The sequence below is a fragment of the Bombina bombina genome, chromosome 12 (genome assembly GCF_027579735.1).
Source record: "Bombina bombina isolate aBomBom1 chromosome 12, aBomBom1.pri, whole genome shotgun sequence".
Taxonomy (NCBI): Eukaryota; Metazoa; Chordata; class Amphibia; order Anura; family Bombinatoridae; genus Bombina; species Bombina bombina.
Genome location: NC_069510.1, coordinates 119,733,443 through 119,758,063, shown reverse-complemented (window position 1 = coordinate 119,758,063; position 24,621 = coordinate 119,733,443). Strand labels below are relative to the sequence as shown.

At 38.0% G+C, this 24,621-nt stretch overlaps 1 protein-coding gene across 3 annotated transcripts in view; it reads left to right on the top strand.

Annotated features, from left to right (window-relative positions):
- The window catches only part of DNM1 (dynamin 1), a 318,929-nt gene that overhangs the window by 227,579 nt on the left and 66,729 nt on the right, over positions 1–24,621 (top strand). For all 3 annotated transcript variants that reach the window (XM_053695682.1, XM_053695681.1, XM_053695680.1), the window contains exons 15-16: positions 5,800–5,909; positions 11,151–11,262. In XM_053695682.1, coding sequence (XP_053551657.1) covers positions 5,800–5,909; positions 11,151–11,262 — 222 coding nt within the window. The remainder of the gene's footprint in view (positions 1–5,799; positions 5,910–11,150; positions 11,263–24,621) is intronic.

The following is a 24,621-nucleotide window of genomic DNA, read 5'->3' as shown; positions in this document are numbered from 1 at the left end:
CGCATCTGTACAAGTGACATACAGGGGTATATTTATCATTGTGCAGACAGACATGATCCGCTATAGCGAACCATATCCGCCGCACATCGATAAATGCCGACAGCATACTCTGTCGTTATTTATCATTGCTCCAGCAGTTCTTGTGAACTGCTGGTGCAATGCCGCCCCCTGCAGCAAGGGGGTGTCAATCAGCACGATCGTACATGATCGGGCGGATTGCTATATACCGCCTCAGAGGCAGCGTATGAGTTAAGGAGCAACGTTCTTAAGACCGCTGCTTCTTAACTCCTGTTTCAAGCGAGCCTGAAGGCTCGCGCGGAAACAACGGGAACAGGAGCCATTCGGCCCTTGTTAAATAGACCCCACAGTGCGCATCCGTACACATGACATACAGTGCGCATCTGTACACGTGACACACAGTGCACATCCGTACATATAACATACAGTGCGCATCCGTACACATGAAATACAGTGTGCATCTATACACGTGACATACAGTGCGCATCTATACACGTGACATACAGTGCGCATCTATACACGTGACATACATTGCGCATCCGTACACGTGACATACAGTGCGCATCTATACACGTGACATACAGTGCGCATCTATACACGTGACATACATTGCGCATCCGTACACGTGACATACAGTGCGCATCCGTACACATGACATACAGTGCGCATCTGTACACGTGACACACAGTGCACATCCGTACATATAACATACAGTGCGCATCCGTACACATGAAATACAGTGTGCATCTATACACGTGACATACAGTGCGCATCTATACACGTGACACACAGAACGCATCCGTACACGTGACATACAGTGCGCATCTATACACGTGACATACATTGCGCATCCGTACACGTGACATACAGTGCGCATCTATACACGTGACACACAGTGCGCATTCGTACACACTAGACATACAGTGTGCATCCGTACTTGTGACATACAGAGGCCCATTTATCAAGCTCCGTATGGAGCTTGAAGGGCTGAGTTTCTGGCGAGTCTTCAGACTCGCCAGAAACAGCAGTTATGAAGCAGCTGTCTAAAGACCGCTGCTCCATAACCTGTCCGCCTGCTCTGATGAGGCTGAAAGGAATCGCCGCAATTCAACCCAATCGAATACGATCGGGTTGACGCCTCCCTGCTGGGGGCCGATTGGCCGCGAGTCAGCAGGGGGCGGCGTTGCACCAGCAGCTCTTGTGAGCCACTGGTGCAATGCTGAATACGGAGAGCTTATTGCTTTCCGCATTCAGCGAGGTCTTGTGGACCTGATCCGCACTGTCGGATCAGGTCCGCAAGACCTTTCATAAATCGGCCTTGTGCGCATACGTACACGTGACATACAGTGTGCATCTATACACGTGACATACAGTGTGCATCTGTACACGTGACATATACAGCTCGCATCCGTACACGTGACATACATTGCGCATCCGAACACGTGACATACAGTGCGCATCTGTACACGTGACATATACAGTGCGCATCCGTACACGTGACATACATTGCGCATCCATACACGTGACACACAGTGCGCATTCGTACCCACATGACATACAGTGTGCATCCGTACACGTGACATATACAGTGCGCATCCGTACACGTGACATACATTGCGCATCCATACACGTGACACACAGTGCGCATTTGTACCCACATGACATACAGTGTGCATCCGTACACGTGACATATACAGCGCACATCTATACACATAACATATGGGTTGGGCGCTGTTTCATCTCATTTGGAATAAGCTATAAATGTGCATATGGCTTCCCCTGTAACAATGCGTAGTTTCAGATAATATGTTATTCACGTGGTGCATCTTTTTGAATTTTGCTGAAAGAATAAATAGTGAAAGGTGAAAGTCAGGTAAAGCTGAGACTTATTAACTGTAGGTAGAAAACTTCTACACCTAAACCACGGAACAGGCTGTGAGTCAGGTAACCAAGGAAGCACAGGGAGCGCTTGCCATTACGCAGCAGAGTCCATAGACAAGAGCAGGACCTTGTGACAAAGTGGCACCAGAATATCTGAGCACTGAGATGTAGGAGCTTATAGGGCATCTAGAACATGGCACACAGGAATGTAGCCAGAACCCTAAGTCTATCCTTGTGCCGGTGCACAGGAGGATTGCTACGTTTTGTGAGTCATTGAAGAACTACAATCATACGAAACGCGTTAGACTCTTTTTTTGTGCCTTGGTTTTATGAAGAAGCATTAGTAGTTTTTTTTAGCATCACTCTTCTATCTTTTGTCTTGTCCTGAGTGTGAGGATTTATATTTGTATTATACTTGGTCATTTGAAGCTGGGGAGCAGGATGTTTGTTTCTGAGGGGAATGCTCAGCTAAAGTGCAAATTAAACAGTGTGGAGAACACGGAACTCCAGGGCAGCATATTGTACTCTGAGTGCAAATCGATTCATATAAGCTTGGGTGGCAACATTTGGTTGGTAAAGCAGCGACCACACTTAATACACCTCAAAGCAAGCACTTGTCTTAAAGCACCAACAGTCACATGAAAAATGGATAGGTGACCCTTCTATGACCTGTGACCCTGAGACAAATAATAAAATACACAGTTGCAGAGTTAGGACTATCAGTAGAATAGGACTGTACTTGCTTTGCTTACAGTGATGGTAAACTCTCCCCTGTATAAAATCAGATCCAGAATGTTAGTGATATTTTAGATAGAGTTTAATTCATCAGATGTAATGAAGATGCGCTGTAACTTACTTTTTAATATAGTTATGAAATTCAAATACTCTGCCGCCCACTTCATACGTCAATTTTTCTGTCAGCTAACGGTTTGAATTGTTGTCCAATCAGCACTCCCCCCATATGGCACTTTTATTGTAGCTAGGGTGCTGATTGGTCAACAATTCAAACTGTAGGCTCACAGAAAAATTGACTTATGAAGTGGACGGCAGAGAGCAGGGAATTTTAATTTCATATCTATATGAAAAATTAAGTTATAGCACAACTTCATTACAACTAATGAATTAAACTCTATCTAAAATATCACTAACATTCCGGATCTGATTTTATAAAGGGGAGAATTTACCATCACTTTAACCTGGAATTGCTCTTTAGTCTTCCAGTGTATCTTGTTTGCATCGTATTCTATGCAACCTGTATTTCTTTCTTTAATATGTGACCACAAGAGTAACATAGAATTTAGACATTCAGGAATTATGAGTGAGCCAGTCTAATTGTAGCGAATCATGAGGTTTGTCCTTGGCACTTCTATTTGTGTCATTTATGAAATTATAATAGAACTTGTGTGTTACTTTACTTTACTATTTCTGCCCTGTGAAAAGCAGAAGAGTAAAGGTTCTTAAAGACTCTTAGCTCAAATACAAAACTAGAAAACGGACAACTGACTTCTGTTGATGTCTTTAATGCAAACTCCCAGACTTTCCAATACATTTTACTGGATAAAGCAGCACAAATATATGTCCAATGATAAACTGGAGTTGGCTGTGCAACTATTTTACTTAGAGCAAGTTGCAGAATTTAGTGATCTCTTTGGAAGGAAAGTGGAAGCAGTTTTGAGACTGTTGCACCATTGTATAATGTGAGCATTTGGCATATTTAGTGAACCAGGGTTCTCGTTACTCTAAGGAAACTATATGTGTTTAGTTTAAGGCATGGTCAGCTTATTGTGTGCATAAGCACATGCTAAGGATTGGAGTATGCTATTTTGATGAATACTGGTGAAAAGTTTTTTATTTTTTATTTCTATGTATCAGAAATAGATCAACATAAGTTTTATTTGTTTTGTTGAAGATGAAGTGGGGAAGAAAGATTATCTAAACTAATAAACTAGAAGTGATTCGGGCAATGTGCAGTTTTCCCAGCTTTTCACAGAGCTACAAATGTTCACCTACTAATGTCAAACGTTAAGGTTCAAATGTACTTTGCATGAAGCGCGGTTTGTTAATCTTCTTGTAATTTAAACCTAAATAGACACTTCTATAACTAATGCATTAGTTTGAATTGTTTGTGGTTTGTGCATCTTGAGTTGGTAAATGCTGCATCCCTTTTGCAGAGTGTAGGGGTACAGTATGGAGCCTATTAGAGGTGTTCGTATATCTGAAAAACTTACACAGTAATCTGAAACACATTCAGGGCCTGGAGCAGTAATCTTGAGTTGCTTTTTCCATTTGTGTCTCCTGGTGTGGAGTCACATTACACGCCTGAGCGTTTATTCTGTGATCACCTTTACACACACAGCTCCTCGTGCGGTAAACTATTTGTGCAGCACATACAGGAAAACAAACCAGCGATTGCAAACACACATCTTGTGATTTCTAAACAAACATGCAATATGCTTGATCGGCTTTTTCACTTACAGAATACGGGAATCACTGTTTTTCTTGTTAGCAAATTAGGCTCATTGTTCCCTAATACTACAGATGTTTTACAATAGAAATGTATTAGTATAAAACAGACAGGATTATTTATCATTAATCTGAGTAAAAGTCATTAAACTAAAAGCTGTATTCCACTAATATCACCTTATTAAAGGGACATTATACACTAATTTTTTCTTTGCATAAATGTTTTGTAGATGATCTATTTCTATAGCCCATAAAGTTTTTTTTTTTTTTAAATGTATAGTTTTGCTTATTTTTAAATAACATTGCTCTGATTTTAAGACTCCTAACCAAGCCCCAAAGGTTTATGAGAATACCGTCAGATACCTTCTCCAGCTTGCTCCTGTTTGTGTAAAGTTTTTTTCATATGCAAAAGAAGGGGGAGTGTCTTATTTCCCACTTGCAGTGGGCTTTCCAGCTACCTTTTCAACAGAGCTAAACTGAGAGCTTTTAAGTAAGTTTTTAAACAGTTTTATACTGGATTTTTATATCAGTATCTGTGCATCTTATTCTTTATAGTAGTGTCTATTACATGCAGTTATATGAAAATGAGTGTATACTGCCCCTTTAAAGACACAATCTAGTCAAAATGAAACTTGCATGATTCAGATAGGGCAGCAATTTTAAACAACTTTCCAATTTACTTTTATCATCAAATTTGCTTTGTTCTCTTTGTATTCTTTGTGGAAAGCTAAACCTAGGTAGGCTCATATGCTAATTTCTAATCAGTTTAACTGCCTCTTATCTCAATGCATTTTGACAGTTTTTGACAGTTGGACGCTGCTAGTTCATGTGTGTCATTCATATAGATTACATTGTGCTCACTCCCGTGGAGTTTTTTTTAGGAGTCAGCACTGATTGGCTAAAATGCATGTCTGTCAAAAGCCCAGAGATAAGGGGGCAGTGCGCAGAGGCTTAGGTACAAGGTAATCACAGAGGTAAAAAGTATATTTCTATAACAGTGCTGATTATGCCAAACTGGGGAATGGGTAATAAAGGAATTATCTATCTTTTTAAACAATTAAAATTCTGGAGTAGACTGTCCCTTTAATGACAATGAGACCGCACTGCAGTATACCCTGGTTATTGTTTGTTTGCAGTAAAGTAACAGCCTGAAGCTCAGAGCCCTTACTTAAAGGTGAAAAATGACACTTCTATGGATCATATAGAGCAGCCGCTGCACTAGTTTTTATGGCTTTGTAAAAAGCAGAGCTAAATATGTGCACATCACACAAACTGTGCAACGCTCGGCATCTGGATTTGCACTGATAGTTGTGACTTGCACTTTCTCTAATAAAATAGCGCAATGCAGCAGAACGCAGCCATTTTCCGCATTCATTTCACTAAATGCACCTACCTAGCGCTAAGCACCAACCTCTCTGTGACATTTTGTCCTTGTAGGAGAAAGAGAAGAAATACATGCTGCCTCTGGACAACTTAAAGCTGAGGGACATCGAGAAAGGCTTTATGTCCAGCAAGCACATCTTCGCCTTGTTTAACACTGAGCAGAGGTAAGCAGGCAGGGGACTGAGGCTTTATTTATGTTGTGACTGTATCACTAGTGTGTTTCAGTGATCAGCAGAAATAAACTGAGTAACAAAAACAGCCGTTCTGCTTATATCTGCACATCTCATTATTAAGGCACATAGGGACACGTCAGCTATCCCATAGAGTAACTATACACAGCTGAGCATTCTGGGTAGTGACACGACAGCTATCCCATAGAGTAACTATACACAGCTGAGCATTCTGGGTAGTGACACGTCAGCTATCCCAAAGAGTAACTATACACAGCTGAGCATTCTGGGTAGTGACACGTCAGCTATCCCAAAGAGTAACTATACACAGCTGAGCATTCTGGGTAGTGACATGTCAGCTATCCCATTGAGTAACTATACACAGCTGAGCATTCTGGGTAGTGACATGTCAGCTATTCCATAGAGTAACTATACACAGCTGAGCATTCTGGGTAGTGAGACGTCAGCTATCCCATAGAGTAACTATACATAGCTGAGCATTCTGGGTAGTGACATTTCAGCTATCCTATAGAGTAACTATACACAGCTGAGCATTCTGGGTAGTGACACGTCAGCTATCCCAAAGAGTAACTATACACAGCTGAGCATTCTGGGTAGTGACATGTCAGGGGACTGAGGCTTTATTTATGTTGTGACTGTATCACTAGTGTGTTTCAGTGATCAGCAGAAATAAACTGAGTAACAAAAACAGCCGTTCTGCTTATATCTGCACATCTCATTATTAAGGCACATAGGGACACGTCAGCTATCCCATAGAGTAACTATACACAGCTGAGCATTCTGGGTAGTGACACGACAGCTATCCCATAGAGTAACTATACACAGCTGAGCATTCTGGGTAGTGACACGTCAGCTATCCCAAAGAGTAACTATACACAGCTGAGCATTCTGGGTAGTGACACGACAGCTATCCCATTGAGTAACTATACACAGCTGAGCATTCTGGGTAGTGACATGTCAGCTATTCCATAGAGTAACTATACACAGCTGAGCATTCTGGGTAGTGAGACGTCAGCTATCCCATAGAGTAACTATACATAGCTGAGCATTCTGGGTAGTGACATTTCAGCTATCCTATAGAGTAACTATAGTAGTGACATGTCAGCTATTCCATAGAGTAACTATACACAGCTGAGCATTCTGGGTAGTGAGACGTCAGCTATCCCATAGAGTAACTATACATAGCTGAGCATTCTGGGTAGTGACATTTCAGCTATCCTATAGAGTAACTATACACAGCTGAGCATTCTGCGTAGTGACACGTCAGCTATCCCAAAGAGTAACTATACACAGCTGAGCATTCTGGGTAGTGACATGTCAGCTTTCCCAAAGAGTAACTATACACAGCTGAGCATTCTGGGTAGTGACACGTCAGCTATCCCAAAGAGTAACTATACACAGCTGAGCATTCTGGGTAGTGACATGTCAGCTATCCCATAGAGTAACTATACACAGCTGAGCATTCTGGGTAGTGACATGTCAGCTATTCCATAGAATAACTATACACAGCTGAGCATTCTGGGTAGTGACATGTCAGCTATTCCATAGAGTAACTATACACAGCTGAGCATTCTGGGTAGTGATACGTCCTCTATCCCATAGAGTAACTATACACAGCTGAGCATTCTGGGTAGTGATACGTCCTCTATCCCATAGAGTAACTATACACAGCTGAGCATTCTGGGTAGTGATACGTCCTCTATCCCATAGAATAACTATACACAGCTGAGCATTCTGGGTAGTGACATGTCAGCTATTCCATAGAATAACTATACATTGCTGAGCATTCTGGGTAGTGACATGTCAGCTATTCCATAGAGTAACTATACACAGCTGAGCATTCTGGGTAGTAAGACGTCAGCTATCCCATAGAGTAACTATACACAGCTGAGCATTCTGGGTAGTGAAATATCGGCTATCACACTATACACAGCTAAGCATTCTGGGTAGTGACACGTCAGCTATCCCAAAGAGTAACTATACACAGCTGAGCATTCTGGGTAGTGACACGTCAGCTATCCCAAAGAGTAACTATAAACAGCTGAGCATTCTGGGTAGTGACACGTCAGCTATCCCATAGAGTAACTATACACAGCTGAGCATTCTGGGTAGTGACATGTTAGCTATTCCATAGAATAACTATACACAGCTGAGCATTCTGGGTAGTGACATGTCAGCTATTCCATAGAGTAACTATACACAGCTGAGCATTCTGGGTAGTGATACGTCCTCTATCCCATAGAGTAACTATACACAGCTGAGCATTCTGGGTAGTGATACGTCCTCTATCCCATAGAGTAACTTTACACAGCTGAGCATTCTGGGTAGTGATACGTCCTCTATCCCATAGAATAACTATACACAGCTGAGCATTCTGGGTAGTGACATATCAGCTATTCCATAGAATAACTATACACAGCTGAGCATTCTGGGTAGTGACATGTCAGCTATTCCATAGAGTAACTATACACAGCTGAGCATTCTGGGTAGTAAGACGTCAGCTATCCCATAGAGTAACTATACACAGCTGAGCATTCTGGGTAGTGAAATATCGGCTATCACACTATACACAGCTAAGCATTCTGGGTAGTGACACGTTCTCTATCCCATAGAGTAACTATACACAGCTGAGCATTCTGGGTAGTGACATGTCAGCTATTCCACAGAATAACTATACACAGCTGAGCATTCTGGGTAGTGACATGTCAGCTATTCCATAGAGTAACTATACACAGCTGAGCATTCTGGGTAGTGACACGTCCTCTATCCCATAGAATAACTATACACAGCTGAGCATTCTGGGTAGTGACATGTCAGCTATCCCATAGAGTATCTGTACACAGCTGAGCATTCTGGGTAGTGGAATATCAGCTATCCCACTATTCACAGCTTAGCATTCTGGGTAGTGACACATCCTCTATCCTATAGAGTAACTATACACAGGTGAGAATTCTGGGTAGTGACATGCAAATAACTTATCCTGTTTATATATAGATCCTTATTCTGTTAAACATCAGTGTCTAAAGACATCTTATACACAGATTAGTGCTAAATTCCTCTCACTGGTACTTTCTCTGAAATACTGAGGTTGGTTTCTAGTGGAACTGTATGGCAGCTCAGCTGTTTTTTTTTCTAATTTCCCAATCAGTAACTAAGTCCTGGACAGCATTAGAAAAATAGTTTGATTTAGAAAACAATATAATAGCCAAAACACATGAAAAACTGTAAGAAATGTACACACATATACCTACACTTAGTACCTGATGATTTAATCCGCTCAGGTGAGATATTCTAAAATGATCCTCCAGCACTGCGAAGTCCCTAGTAAAATTTTCAAAAGGCAGATTTTGCTTTACTTCTCCAAGGGGTGTTCCCTGGATTTCCTGTATGTGAAGGTCAGACAAGCCCAGTGCAATATAGCACTGCATGACATGACAGTTATGCTGCATTTACACTTTGTGCTTTGTATTTTATATCACTTTACATTTCAGATGACATTTTATTACATTTAAACTTTGCACTTTCTATTTTGTATTTTATTTTGTATACAGCAGTGTATTTGGGATTGTGATTTTACAAATTCTGATTATGCCTTCACTGTTTCTGTGTAGCTTTAACAAATTAGACTTATACTTTGTATATATATATATATATATATATATATATATATATATATATATATATATATATATATATGTGTGTGTGTGTGTATGTTTTACGAATTAGATTGCACTTTGCATGTCTTTTATTTAAATTAAAACTGAAAAACTGTCAGCTTCAGTTTCCCAGAGAGGTTCATTACTTTCTATGGGCCTAATAATCAAACATTCTCTAGTTTGGAGAGAAATTATAGTGCTGACTTCACAGAGGCAGAACTCACTGAATTTTCTCAGAAAAAAATACGGAACCTGGAAATCCCAGAGAGATGTGAGATGCCTTCCATCGAAAGTAATGAAGCTCTCTGGGATACAACATTTCACATAGGAGAGAGAAGGTAACTGGACAACCCCTGGGGCTGATATAAAGGCTCAGTTTGTATCAGTTACAAATTAAACTGAAATGTTTTCACTACAATTTAACTTGCTTTTGTCTATATTTTAGTATATATTACTTTTCTGTTAGTTAAAATAAGTGTATTACCAATTTTTAACAAACTTTGCCTGCATACTGCTGGCAAGACAAATCAGTGAGACCAGCTTGTTTAAAATGCTTAGACATTTTCCCAAGATTTGTCAGAGAGCTTCATACACCCTGGGTACTTCCCTGTTAGGCCCAGGGAACTGCCCTGTCCCTCCCACTTTCGGAAACTGTTAGTATTAGTTTTATAATGGAGCAAATACAAAGTGCAATGTAATTTGTAAAAGATACAGAGAAATATACATAGTATGATCCTAATTTGTTAAAGTAACACATACACTTTCAGAATTCATAAAATCACTGCTAGATCTACATCCAAATGTATTAAAATATAAAATAGAAAGTGCAAATCTTAACTATAATAATACTGAAAGGACCCAATATGAAGTGTAAAGTAATATAACATACAAAGTGTAACAAAACTCTCATATCAAGCAGTGTAATATTGCACTGGGCTTGTCTCTCCTTCACATACAGAAGAGAGAAATCTCACCATGCTGGATGATTTGCTGCATCTTTAGTGTATATTTACCACATGCTTATAGGATTTGCTGCACCTTCTGTGTATATTTACCTCATGCTAATATGATTTGCTGCACCTTCTGTGTATATTTACCTCATGCTAATATGATTTACTGCACCTTCTGTGTATATTTACCTCATGCTAATATGATTTGCTGCACCTCCTGTGTATATTTACCTCATGCTAATATGATTTGCTGCACCTTCTGTGTATATTTACCTCATGCTAATATGATTTGCTGCACCTTCTGTGTATATTTACCTCATGCTAATATGATTTACTGCACCTTCTGTGTATATTTACCTCATGCTAATATGATTTGCTGCACCTCCTGTGTATATTTACCTCATGCTAATATGATTTGCTGCACCTTCTGTGTATATTTACCTCATGCTAATATGATTTGCTGCACCTTATGTGTATATTTACCTCATGCTAATAGGATTTGCTGCACCTTCTGTGTATATTTACCTCATGCTAATATGATTTGCTGCACCTTCTGTGTATATTTACCTCATGCTAATATAAATGCTTCTGTTCACTGGTGTCGGTAGGAACGTGTACAAGGATTACCGACAACTGGAGTTAGCGTGCGAGACTCAGGAGGAGGTGGACAGCTGGAAGGCTTCTTTCTTGCGTGCTGGAGTGTACCCAGAGCGTGTTGGGGTACGTTTATAAGTATCAATAAATTAAAGGGACATGGAATTCTAGATTTATATACCTTTAACACGGAAGTAATAATTAAACTCATCATTTAAATAGGGTGAAACAAGAAAAAAAACCTTGTAAAATGTAATGTATTTTTTCACTTGGTCTCCATAGTTTAACCAAGTTGCTTTTAATGACAACATACAAATTTTGACCTCCATATCCCTTTAAAGACCTATAATAAAATAATGTGATATTTTCCTGATCTACCCTGACAGCCGATTCACCAGTAATCACCTCCCTCTGAATTTTTGGATAGTTACTAACAGGTTCTAAAAAAAATAATAGAGTTAAGTTCCTGATTTTCACAATATGTGTTTGTGATTTCTTTCACGTTTATTGTACCAGCACAGTGCAGCCAGTCATTACTGCTAGATTACTAGTTCCTTGCCTACTCGCAGCATGATGGGTAATCTAGAATAGGGGCGGTGAACCATTATCTAGGTGCCTAAACTAGCAATAAGTGTCTAAAAACATCATTTGTGTTTTCATGATACTTTTTGAAATTTAAATGAACTGTAAAGAAACTTTACAATGATCTTTTCTTTTAAAACACATAATATATAACTACAATTAAAGCTTAGTTGTTGTTATATTGACTGTATTAGAACAATAATTGTTAAACCCAGCTGTTGCAGCCAGTGAAACCAAGCAGTATGGCCCAGATGTTTGCACGATAGGTTCACCACTTCTGTTCTGTGGGGGGAGCCTACAAATGTACTAAATTAGACATACACTGATGCGCTTAGCAGCCGTATAGAGGGAACCACAGTCCGCGCATCTCTTCAGCGTAGCCTGTAACTACCAGCCAAATAGGGAAACCGGTGTCAGAAAACCACGCCTCCGTCCACAGCCTCAACTCCACATAGACAATTCACTGTAATCTGCACTCAGAATACTTCTTGTATCGAGTTCATAAAAGCAATGAGCTTAGAAAGAACTTAAAATGTATAAAAAGTTATTAAGGCAGTTTAAAACCAGCCAATAAAAAAAAACAACACACACTCACCACAAGAGGAGCTACAGATCAGTGTTTTTCAACCAGTGTGCCGTGGCACACTAGTGTGCCGTGAGAGATCATCAGGTGTGCAGCGGCAGACTGAGAACAGTGTGACATATTTTTTAAATTTTGCTTGTTTTGATGTGACAGGCTCATCAGGCAGACAGGCAGGCATAATTTACAACCATGACATATTGACATTCATTCACAGACAATCATTATGATGTATAATATATGCTGTATTAGGCTACAATGTGTGATTTTGTAAAATTTTGGGATGGTGGTGTGCCGCAGGATTTTTTAATGTAAAAAAGTGTGCCACGGCAAAAAAAATGTTGAAAATCACTGCTACAGATAACTTAATGCATACGCGTTTCATGTGATCCACATACTTGTTTACTGTTATCTTAGACATCACCCTCTCACTGTTTTAAAACCCTCTAATTAGTCACAGCTGGACTCATGATAAAATGTAACTCTTTGTGTGACAATGGACAAGTGCAAACATACATTAATACACATGAATACATATAGACACAATCGGGACGATTTATCATTGTCTGTCTGACATGATATGCTGTAGCGTATCATGTCCGACAGACATCGCTGAATGCCGACAGCATAGCTGTCAGCATTTAACATTGCACAAGCAGTTCTGGTAAACTGCTTGTGCAATGCCGCCCCCTGCCGATTTGCGGCCAACAGGGGGTGTCAATCAACCCGATCGTATAGGATCGGGCAGATTGCAGACCGCAGCCTCAGAGGCAGTGGACCAGTTATGAAGGCTTGTGCGGAAACAGGGACATCAGGGGCCAATCGGCCCTTGATAAATCGGCCCAATAGGTATATACATAACAGAAATATATAGACATCTGTGAACATTATACATATATATATATATATATATATAAATCTCATTAAAGAAAAATAAACTGTTCAAACAAACAAATTAACATTACATGTTAACTCCTACTAGATCCCTAGTACCTAAGGAAAAAATCCAACATTCTGCTTTTTAGTTGAAGATACTTTCTCTGTCCCCACCTCTCTTAAACACAGGGACAAAATCAATAGCCTGTACTTGTATTGATTTAAAATGTCACGCTACCAAAGTAAACACTTCTGGATCTTATATGTTCAGATACCCTAGATCTTAAAACTCTCTTAGTGCGAACTACATATTGTATATTGCACCCTCTACAGGAGAAAAGGTAAATGATTGTTACAAGAAGGCGCTAAACACAACAATTCTATTGGAGACAATGTAGTTATTTCACAAATCAATCAAATAATCATTTACAATATTTATTTTGAAAATAACAATAAAATGAAAATAAAGGATGCATCCACTTGTGACTTAATAAAACATATTATTATTATTTATTTGTATAGCGCCGCAATGTTCCGTAGCGCTGGGTACAGAGATAGTGGTATACAATGACAAGGATTTGTGATAAGATACAAAAACATAACAGAATAAACAAATCTAGTACAGAAGGAAGAGCTTACAGTCTACAGGTTGAGGGTGTATAGACATTAGTTTTGGAATAGCTTGCCACATGGGTTGTAGTTGCAGCAGTGAGTCAAGGCAGTTCAAGAATTATTTTGGTTAGGATGAAAAATGAGAGATGGTAAGCCTCTCTGAATATGTGTGTTTTCAAGAAGCATCTGAAGCTATAGAAGGTTGGAGACAGTCTTATGGAGCATGGAAATTCAATTTGTGACCACGGGACCTCTTTGATTCGGCTATCCAGATTTCAATTATATGTTTCGTAACGGATCTCCTGACCACATGACTATTCTTGGCCAATCATCTATAAGTGTAGTATACTTCAGCGGTTTTGTGAATTATAGTTTTTGAAATAATATAAAACCGGAGTAGAAAATGAAATGGTCCCGAACTTGGATATTAAGGTGAATTTCTTAATAGTTAGTAGTGCCACACTGTACATTACAATGATGCCATATACAATCTTGGCATACTTAGTGCATATGTTGATGCAAAACTGGGACCCTAGCGGTTTTAATACCTGTATCAACACAGGTCATACTTTAATGCCCAGCTTGTATATATTAATTATATTAACTCTGAAAATCCTAATGGTCCAACTGGCTTTAAAACCATGAGAGGACTATATCTTAGATAACAGTGAACAGGTGAGTGGATCACACGAAATGCGTATATGTTTTCATCTGTATCTCCCCTTGTGGTGTGTGGGTTTTTTTTCTTTCTTTTGGCTGATTTTAAATTGGCTTAATACATTTTGATACATTTTTAGAGCTTTTTATGCTTGTTGATTTAGTGAACTTGACACATGGAGGATACTGAGTGCAGATTACAGTGAATTACCATTTTTTACTTTTCCATTTTTTTTAATCATTTGTACTAATTAGAAGAGGATATTTTTATGAAATCACTACTAATTGATCTGCAGATTACCTGAAGAAGCATGTCCTATACAACATCTAAAAGTATTATACAAGTGTGTTACGCGTTTCATAAGAAAAACAAATTTTTTGTTTGTTGATTTCTTAAGTGAACTATTGGTACCAAGCATGTTCACCAAGGTTCATATGAATCATCTTTCATGTTGTCAAACAGCTTTCTTGTTTGAATGATGTCTTCCTGAGCACTAATTCTTCAAAGATGTATCCAAAATTCATGGTTTGATAGTAAACCTTGTAAAACTCTTGATTGATCTTAGTCTCCTTGTTACACAGAACATTTGACCTGATCTCTTGGATTGGTGTTAAGATCTCAACCTCACATTTATCCACAGACAAGGACTACATGATATGTAAAACCTTATGGCTGGATTTGATTTATATAGACATCCGTATATCCAAGTTTTGTGCCAGCCATACCATTGTCTACAGATTTTGATGGAAAGCTTTTGAATTTGAACCAAGGTGTGAGTCTTGAATAGTCATCTTGCTCTTTGCCCAGCCACCACTGAGCCTAACTTTCTTTTAGTAAGAGTGCATGGATCATACAGAACCAAGGCCCTCTAATCAAGATAAGAAGCTACACTACACAACAATTTATTTTAATCTTTTTGGTAAAATTGACAGCCCGAAAACTATTCGCTCCCACTAGACACAGAGGCAAGGATCATTAGCTCAGCATAGTACAACCTCTTGCTAACCTTTTGTTTTTTTTCTATGGGGGTAGCAGAACTTCAGAAACTTATATTTGTGTTTGAGGGAGGAGATGTTTCAGTAGATCACTGGTTGTTGGAACATTTCACCTACAGGTTTATTGAAATGGTAAATAATTAATTATTCTGTACATGATAGCAAGAAACAACCATCCTAGAAACATAAAGACCTTTTTTTACAATTGATAAGAACCAGAAAGTCCATTAAATTTGCCCATATTTTCTTCTGAAATGTAATCATAGTTAATTGTTAGGCTATGCACATAAACAATTCTCAGGATAGCCTTATGTATATCCCTGGCATTAATTCGTACATAGGATAGCCTTATGCTTATCCCAGGCATTAATTAGTACATAGAATAGCCTTATGTATATCCCTGACATTAATTAGTACATAGGATAGCCTTATGCTTATCCCAGGCATTAATTAGTACATAGAATAGCCTTATGTATATTCCTGGCATTAATTAGTACATAGGATATTATTATGTATATCCCTGGCATTAATTAGTACATAGGATAGCCTTATGCTTATCCCAGGCATTAATTAGTATGTAAGATAGCCTTATGCTTATCCCAGGCATTAATTAGTACGCAAGATAGCCTTATGTATATCCCTGGCATTAATTAGTACATAGGATATTATTATGTATATCCCTGGCATTGATTAGTACATAGGATAGCCTTATGCTTATCCCAGGCATTAATTAGTATGTAAGATAGCCTTATGCTTATCCCAGGCATTAATTAGTACGCAAGATAGCCTTATGCTTATCACAGGCATTAATTAGTACATAGGATATTATTATGTATATCCCTGGCATTAATTATTACATAGGATAGCCTTAGGGTTATCCCAGGCATTAATTAGTACGTAAAATAGCCTTATGCTCATCCCAGGCATGAATTTTTATGTAGGATAGCATTATGCTTATCTCAGGCATTAATTAGTATGTAGGATAACCTTATGCTTATCCCAAGCATTAATTAGTACGTAAGATAACCTTATGCTTATCCCAGACATTAATTAATACGTAGGATAGCTTATCCCAGGCAGTAATTAGTACATAAGATAGCCTTATGCTTATCCCAGGCAGTAATTAGTACCTAGGATATCCATATGCTTATCCTAGGCATTAATTAGTACGTAAGATAGCCTTATGCTTATCCCAGGCAGTATTTAGTATGTCAGATAGCCTTATGCTTATCCCAGGCAGTAATTTGTTTGTAAGATAGCCTTATGCTTATCCCAGGCAGTAATTAGTTTGTAAGATAGCCTTATGCTTATCCCAGGCAGTAATTAGTACGTAGGATATCCGTATGCTTATCCCAGGTAGTAATTAATATGTAGGATAGACTTATGCTTATCACATGCATTAATTAGTACGTAGGATAGACTTATGCTTATCACAGACATTAATTAGTACGTATGATAGCCTTATGTTCATCCCAGACATTAATTAGCTTGTAGGATAGCCTTATGCTTATCCCAGGCAGTAATTAGTATGTAGGATAGCCTTATGCTTATCCCAGACATTAATTAGTATGTAAGATAGCCTTCTGCTTATCCCACGCATTAATTAGTACGTAAGACAGCCCCCAGGCATTAATTAGTATGTAAGATAGCCTTATGCTTAATGTGAAGGTAAACTTTGATGAATGAAAGTTCGTTTTTTAAAAAATACTATTAAAAACAGGGGCACTTTCATTCATCAAAGTTTAGAAAGCAGCCGTTTTGATTAAAAACTTAACTTTGTTCTTCTCACAGCCAGAGCAGCTTCCCCCACACGTAGATTCTCTCTCCACACATCATCAATGACTAATCCAGGCTTCCTCCAATCATGGCTTTCCCCCAGGGGAGTCATTGCCTGAGGCCATGCCGTGATTGGAGAAATCCAGATTAGTCATTAATGACATGTGAAGAGAGGATCTCTGGGTGGGGGAAGCTGCTCTGGCTGTGAGAAAAACAAAGGTAAGTTTTTAATCAAAACGGCTGCTTTCTAAACTTTGATGAATGAAAGTGCCCCTGTTTTTAAAAGTATTTTTAAAAGACGGGCTTTCATTCACCAAAGTTTACCTTCACTTTAAGCATAAAGCAGTAATTAGTACATAGGATAGTCTTATGCTTATTCCAGACATTAATTAGTACATAAGATAAACTTATGCTTATCCCAGGCATTAATTAGTACGTAAGATAGCCGTATGCTTATCCCAGGCAGTAATTAATATGTAGGATAGCCTTATGCTTATCCCAGGCATTAATTAGTACATATAATAGCTTTATGATTATCCCAGACATTAATTAGTATGTAGGATAGCCTTATGCTTATCCCAGGCAGTAATTAGTACGTATGGTAGTCTTTTGTTAATCCCAGGCATTAATTAGTACATAGGATAGCCTTATGTATATCCCAGACATGAATTAGTACATAGAATAGCCTTATGCTTATCCCAGATGTTAATTAGTACGTAGGATAGCCTTATGCTTATCCCAGATGTTAATTAGTACGTAAGATAGCCTTATGCTTATCCCAGGCATTAACTAGTACGTAAGATAGCCTTATGCTTATCCCAGGCAGTAATTAGTACGTAGGATAGTCTTATGCTTATCCAAGGCATTAATTAGTATGTAAGATAGCCGTATGCTTATCCCAGGCAGTAATTAGTGTGTAGGATAGCCTTATGCTTATCCCAGGCAGTAATTAGTGTGTAGGATAGCCTTATGCTTATCCCAGGCATTAATTAGTATGTAGGAAAGCCTTATGCTTATCCCAGGCAGTAATTAGTACATAGGGTAGTCTTATGTTAATCCCAGGCATTAATTAGTACATAGGATAGCCTTATGTATATCCCAGACATTAATTAGTACGTAGGATAGCCTTATGCTTATCCCAGACATTAATTAGTACGCAGGATAGCCTTATGCTTATCCCATATGTTAATTAGTACGTAAGATAGCCTTATGCTTATCCCAGGCATTAACTAGTACGTAAGATAGCCTTATGCTTATCCCAGGCAGTAATTAGTATGTAGGATAGTCTTATGCTTATCCCAGACATTAATTAGTATGTAAGATAGCCGTATGCTTATCCCAGGCAGTAATTAGTGTGTAGGATAGCCTTATGCTTATCCCAGGCAGTAATTATCGTGTAGGAAAGCCTTATGCTTATCCCGGGCATTAATTAGTATGTAGGAAAGCCTTATGTTTATCCCAGGCATTAATTAGTATGTAGGATAGCCTTATGCTTATCCCAGGCATTAATTAGTATGTAGGATAGCCTTATGCTTATCCCAGGCATCAATTAGTATCTATGATAGCCTTATGTTTATCCCAGGCAAAAAAAAACAGTATGTAGGATAGCCTTATGCTTTTCCCAGGCATTAATTAGTATGTAGGATAGCCTTATGCATATCCCATGCATTATTTAGTATGTAGGATAGCCTTATGTTTATCCCAGACATTTACTAGTATATAGGATAGCCTTATGCTTATCCCAGGCATTAATTAGTATGTAGGAATGTAGGATAGCCTTATGCTTATCCCAGGCAGTAATAAGTAGGTAGGATAGCCTTATGCATATACCATGCATTAATTATTTAGTATAGCCTTACCCATATCCTAGGCATTAATTAGTACGTAGGATAGCCTTATGCTTATCTCAGGCATTAATTAGTATGTAGGATAGTCTTATGCTTATCCCAGACATTAATTAGTATGTAAGATAGCCGTATGCTTATCCCAGGCAGTAATTAGTGTGTAGGATAGCCTTATGCTTATCCCAGGCAGTAATTAGTGTGTAGGAAAGCCTTATGCTTATCCCGGGCATTAATTAGTATGTAGGAAAGCCTTATGTTTATCCCAGGCATTAATTAGTATGTAGGATAGCCTTATGCTTATCCCAGGCATTAATTAGTATGTAGGATAGCCTTATGCTTATCCCAGGCATCAATTAGTATCTATGATAGCCTTATGTTTATCCCAGGCAAAAAAAAAACAGTATGTAGGATAGCCTTATGCTTTTCCCAGGCATTAATTAGTATGTAGGATAGCCTTATGCATATCCCATGCATTATTTAGTATGTAGGATAGCCTTATGTTTATCCCAGACATTTACTAGTATATAGGATAGCCTTATGCTTATCCCAGGCATTAATTAGTATGTAGGAATGTAGGATAGCCTTATGCTTATCCCAGGCAGTAATAAGTAGGTAGGATAGCCTTATGCATATACCATGCATTAATTATTTAGTATAGCCTTACCCATATCCTAGGCATTAATTAGTACGTAGGATAGCCTTATGCTTATTTCAGGCATCAATTAGTATGTAGAATAGTCTTATGTTTATCACAGGCATTTATTAGTACGTAGGATAGCCTTATGTATATCGCAGGCATTAATTAGTACGTAGGATAGCATTATGCTTATCTCAGGCATTAATTAGTATGTAGGATAGCCTTATGTTTATCCCAGGCAATAATTAGTATGCAGGATAGCCTTATGCTTATCTCAGGCAGTAATTAGTACGTAGGATAGCCTTACGCTTTTCCCATGCAGTAATTAGTATGTAGGATGGCATTATGATTATCCCAGGCAGTAATTAGTATGTAGGATAGCCTTATGCTTATCCCAGGCAGTAATTAGTACGTAGGATAGCCTTATGCTTATCCCAGGCAGTAATTAATACGTAGGATAGCCTTATGCTTATCCCTGGCATTAATTAGTACATAGGATAGTCTTATGCTTATCCCAGGTATTAATTAGTATGTCGGATAGCCTTATGCTTATCCCAGGCATTAATTAGTACATAGGATAGTCGTATGCTTATTCCAGGTATTAATTAGTATGTCGGATAGCCTTATGCTTATCCCAGGCATTAATTAGTATGTAGGATAGCTTTATGCTTATCCCAGGCAGTAATTAGTATGTAGGATAGCCTTATGCTTATCCCAGGCATTAATTAGTATGTAGGATAGCCTTATGCTTATCCCAGGCATTAATTAGTATGTAGGGTAGCCTTATTCTTATCCCAGGTATTAATTAGTATGTAGGATAGCCTTATGCTTATCCCAGGCCTTAATTAGTATGTAGGATAGCCTTGTGCTTATACAAGGCATTAATTAGTACGTAGGATAGTCTTCTGCTTATCCCAGGCATTAATTAGTACGTAGGATAGCCTTATGCTTATCCCAGGCAGTAATTAGTACGTAGGATAGCCTTATGCTTATCCCAGGCCTTAATTAGTAAGTAGGATAGCCTTGTGCTTATACAAGGCATTAATTAGTACGTAGGGATAGCCTTCTGCTTATCCCAGGCAGTAATTAGTACGTAGGATAGCCTTATGCTTATCCCAGGCCTTAATTAGTACGTAGGATAGCCTTGTGCTTATACAAGGTATTAATTCGTACGTAGGATAGCCTTATAGTTATCCCAGACAATAACTAGTATGTAGGATAGCCTTATGCTTATCCCAGGCCTTAATTAGTACGTAGGATAGCCTTGTGCTTATACAAGGTATTAATTAGTACGTAGGATAGCCTTCTGCTTATCCCAGGCAGTAATTAGTACGTAGGATAGCCTTGTGCTTATACAAGGTATTAATTAGTACGTAGGATAGCCTTATACTTATCCCAGACAATAACTAGTATGTAGGATAGCCTTATGCTTATCACAGGCAGTAATTAGTACGTAGGATAGCCTTATGATTATCCCTGGCATTCTTTTGATTTTCTTTGTCCTTACCACTTCTATTGGAAGTCTTTTTTATGAATCAAACACCCTTTCATAAAATAAGTGCACTTGTAGATTACTCCTGAACCTACTGCTCTACAAAGTGAGGTCACGCTCTGGCGTTGCTATTTTTGAGACACGTGCTTTCGGCCCCAGCTTTATTAAAACCCTAAATATATTTGAATGTTTCTGTCACTTCCCCTCTCTCGCTTTTCCCCCTACACTCTATATTAAGGTCATGTTGTCTTTCCTTGTTTTATTATTTTGGTGTTAGAATATATATTAGTTTGGTGTTAGAATATACTGTATATTAGTTTGGTGTAGAATTTACTGTATATTAGTTTGGTGTTAGAATATACTGTATATTAGTTTGGTGTTAGAATATACTGTATATTAGTTTGGTGTAGAATTTACTTTATATTAGTTTGGTGTTAGAATATACTGTATATTAGTTTGGTGTTAGAATATACTGTATATTAGTTTGGTGTTAGAATATACTGTATATTAGTTTGGTGTTAGAATATATATTAGTTTTGTGTTAGAATATATATTAGTTTGGTGTAGAATATACTGTATATTAGTTTGGTGTTAGAATATACTGTATATTAGTTTGGTGTTAGAATATACTGTATATTAGTTTGGTGTTAGAATATATATTAGTTTGGTGTTAGAATATATATTAGTTTGGTGTTAGAATATACTGTATATTAGTTTGGTGTTATAATATACTGTATATTAGTTTGGTGTTAGAATATACTGTATATTAGTTTGGTGTAGAATATACTGTATATTAGTTTGGTGTTAGAATATACTGTATATTAGTTTGGTGTAGAATATACTGTATATTAGTTTGGTGTTAGAATATACTGTATATTAGTTTGGTGTTAGAATATACTGTATATTAGTTTGGTGTTAGAATATACTGTATATTAGTTTGGTGTAGAATATACTGTATATTAGTTTGGTGTTAGAATATACTGTATATTAGTTTGGTGTTAGAATATACTGTATATTAGTTTGGTGTAGAATATACTGTATATTAGTTTGGTGTTAGAATATACTGTATATTAGTTTGGTGTTAGAATATACTGTATATTAGTTTGGTGTTAGAATATACTGTATATTAGTTAGGTGTAGAATATATATTAGTTTGGTGTAGAATATATATTAAGGTGGGTCTTCATTTAATGAAGAATGATCCAGCTAAAAGGAAAGCTGAGAATATTTGTCACACCAGAATGACCTTATAAAGATTACACCTTCATGTAGACTTTCTATGCTTTCTCAGCCAACCTGAACTTTCTCTTCTTGATGAATTTGCTACTGGAAATAGGTTCTTATATGGCAGTCTACACCTTAGTCAGAATAAGGCCTTTTAAAATTATCCAAGAACATTCTACCCCAGGCGGTAATAAATATCTATAATTTTGTATGCGTCATCTGTCAGATTTTCTCAGTCACTACTCTTTTGCTCTACAAGTGCAAGGGGACCTCTTGTCCGGAACGTGCTACCAAATGATGATATGGAAAGGGAGTAATAAAACCGTTCTACCTCTTCAGTTAGGTAAGGAACGAATCGGCAGTAATGACTGACAGTGATGTGCTGTCACCCCAAATGTACAAAGATTAATACAAATCTGGTTATATGGCAAATGTATATTTATATATTTTTTTGTGTTAAATGTCCTTTTACTGAAAAGTGTTTTCTAATTTCCAATCACAGTGAGATATTAGCTGCTTTTTATTCCACCATAGAACTATAAACCAATGGCACAAATACAAGCCTTATACATATATACAGCAAGAACATGTACTTTGTTGCTTGTGAAGGATGTTTAACCGAAGAACGTTATTTAGAGGAACCTGCTGGCTTATTAATCAGTAAATGGAGCGTTTATAAAAAGTTTTCCAGTTGACGCTATACAATCTTAATGTATCAAGGAAAACGAAACTGCTCTCTCCTCCTATTTAGCGGTCATTAATTTCTGTGCAGAGTTAAAGGGCAGTCTACACCTTAGTCATCTTAAAGTCTTACCATAGATGAAGCTGCAAATAACCTTCTGCACCCTTTCTATATCATGCAGCAGGAACAGTAACATAGTTATTTTAAAATGAATAGTATTTCTGGCCAGTTTGAAATTGCTGCCAAGCTCAGCCCACTGATGACATCATGATCTGGGCTGCATACGGCATCCAATCACAAAAGGCTCACTAGTTGGATTCAGTAGACTGTCAATGCTATTCAGCAGAGTGCCTAGATGCAGCCCAGATCATGATGTCATCAGTGGGCGGAGCTTGGCAGCCATTTCAAAGTGACCAGAAACAATAGTCATTTTAAAATAACTTGTTTTATTGATCCTGCTGCATGATACAGAGAGGGTGCAGGAGGCTATTTGCAGCTTAATCTAAGGTAAGACTTTAAGATTACTAAGGTGTAGACTGTTCCTTTACTTTACTCCTGCTACAGTCGGTGATTTTCCTCTGCACAGACAACATTTAGGCAACATAAACCTATATTAGTTTGGTCTGGTTATACTTGGAAAACTCCATATCTGCCTCTTACTGTGTCTGATACTGAGGCCCAAGGAGTACTCCCTAACTACTAATTCTGGTGTGTTTTTTTTTCTATTTTTTTTCCTTTTTGTGTGTTTTATTTTTATTTTTTGTGGCTCAAATCTGATCTCAAAGGACAAAGATAAAGTAAGTTTTGCATAAATAAAAACTTCAGGAGCTCCTTTTCCTGCTTTTAACAACCTCACTTTCCTATCTTTTTTTTGCCCCCGAGGTCGTGCCAGATTTTAGTTGGGGATTCTCTCTCCTTTCGTCGCCCTCTCATCATTTTTTTCCTCAGTTTGGTCTATCTCCGAGTTTGGTCAGAGCTTTTAATTTGGGGGTCTCTCTCCCCATTTTCTTTCCTGGTTCTGCCGTCCTCCTGATTTCTCCATTAACATTTTTATTTGACTTTTTATTTTGCATGCCTGACACGAGACATTGAACCGGACCAGCCCTGAACCAGAGGGTGATTTCTACCTTCTGCTATTCCCCAGAATACGGAGGATCTCTTTACACATTATCATCTTTTAACAAGCATGAGAAACTCACAAGTTTCAGTTGACGTGAAAAAACTCATAAAGATGTCCATCCAATATCGTCTTCACAAAAGCTTCATGTTCATTCATCATAACTATCTCATGCTGGTTGAAGGATGTAACAAATGAAAAAGAAATCCAATGTTCAATGGACATTATACACGAAAAAATATTAGTGTACATGAGAAACTTACTGCTATCACATTTTAATAACAGGAGGTTGGTTGAATTTTCTAGATCCAAGAATCAAATATCTATGGTTCTTTGGAAGTTTATATCCTTAGATGAAGTGGGTTGAATTGACAGATGTTCTGCTCAGTTGCGTGAATGTTATTTTGTTA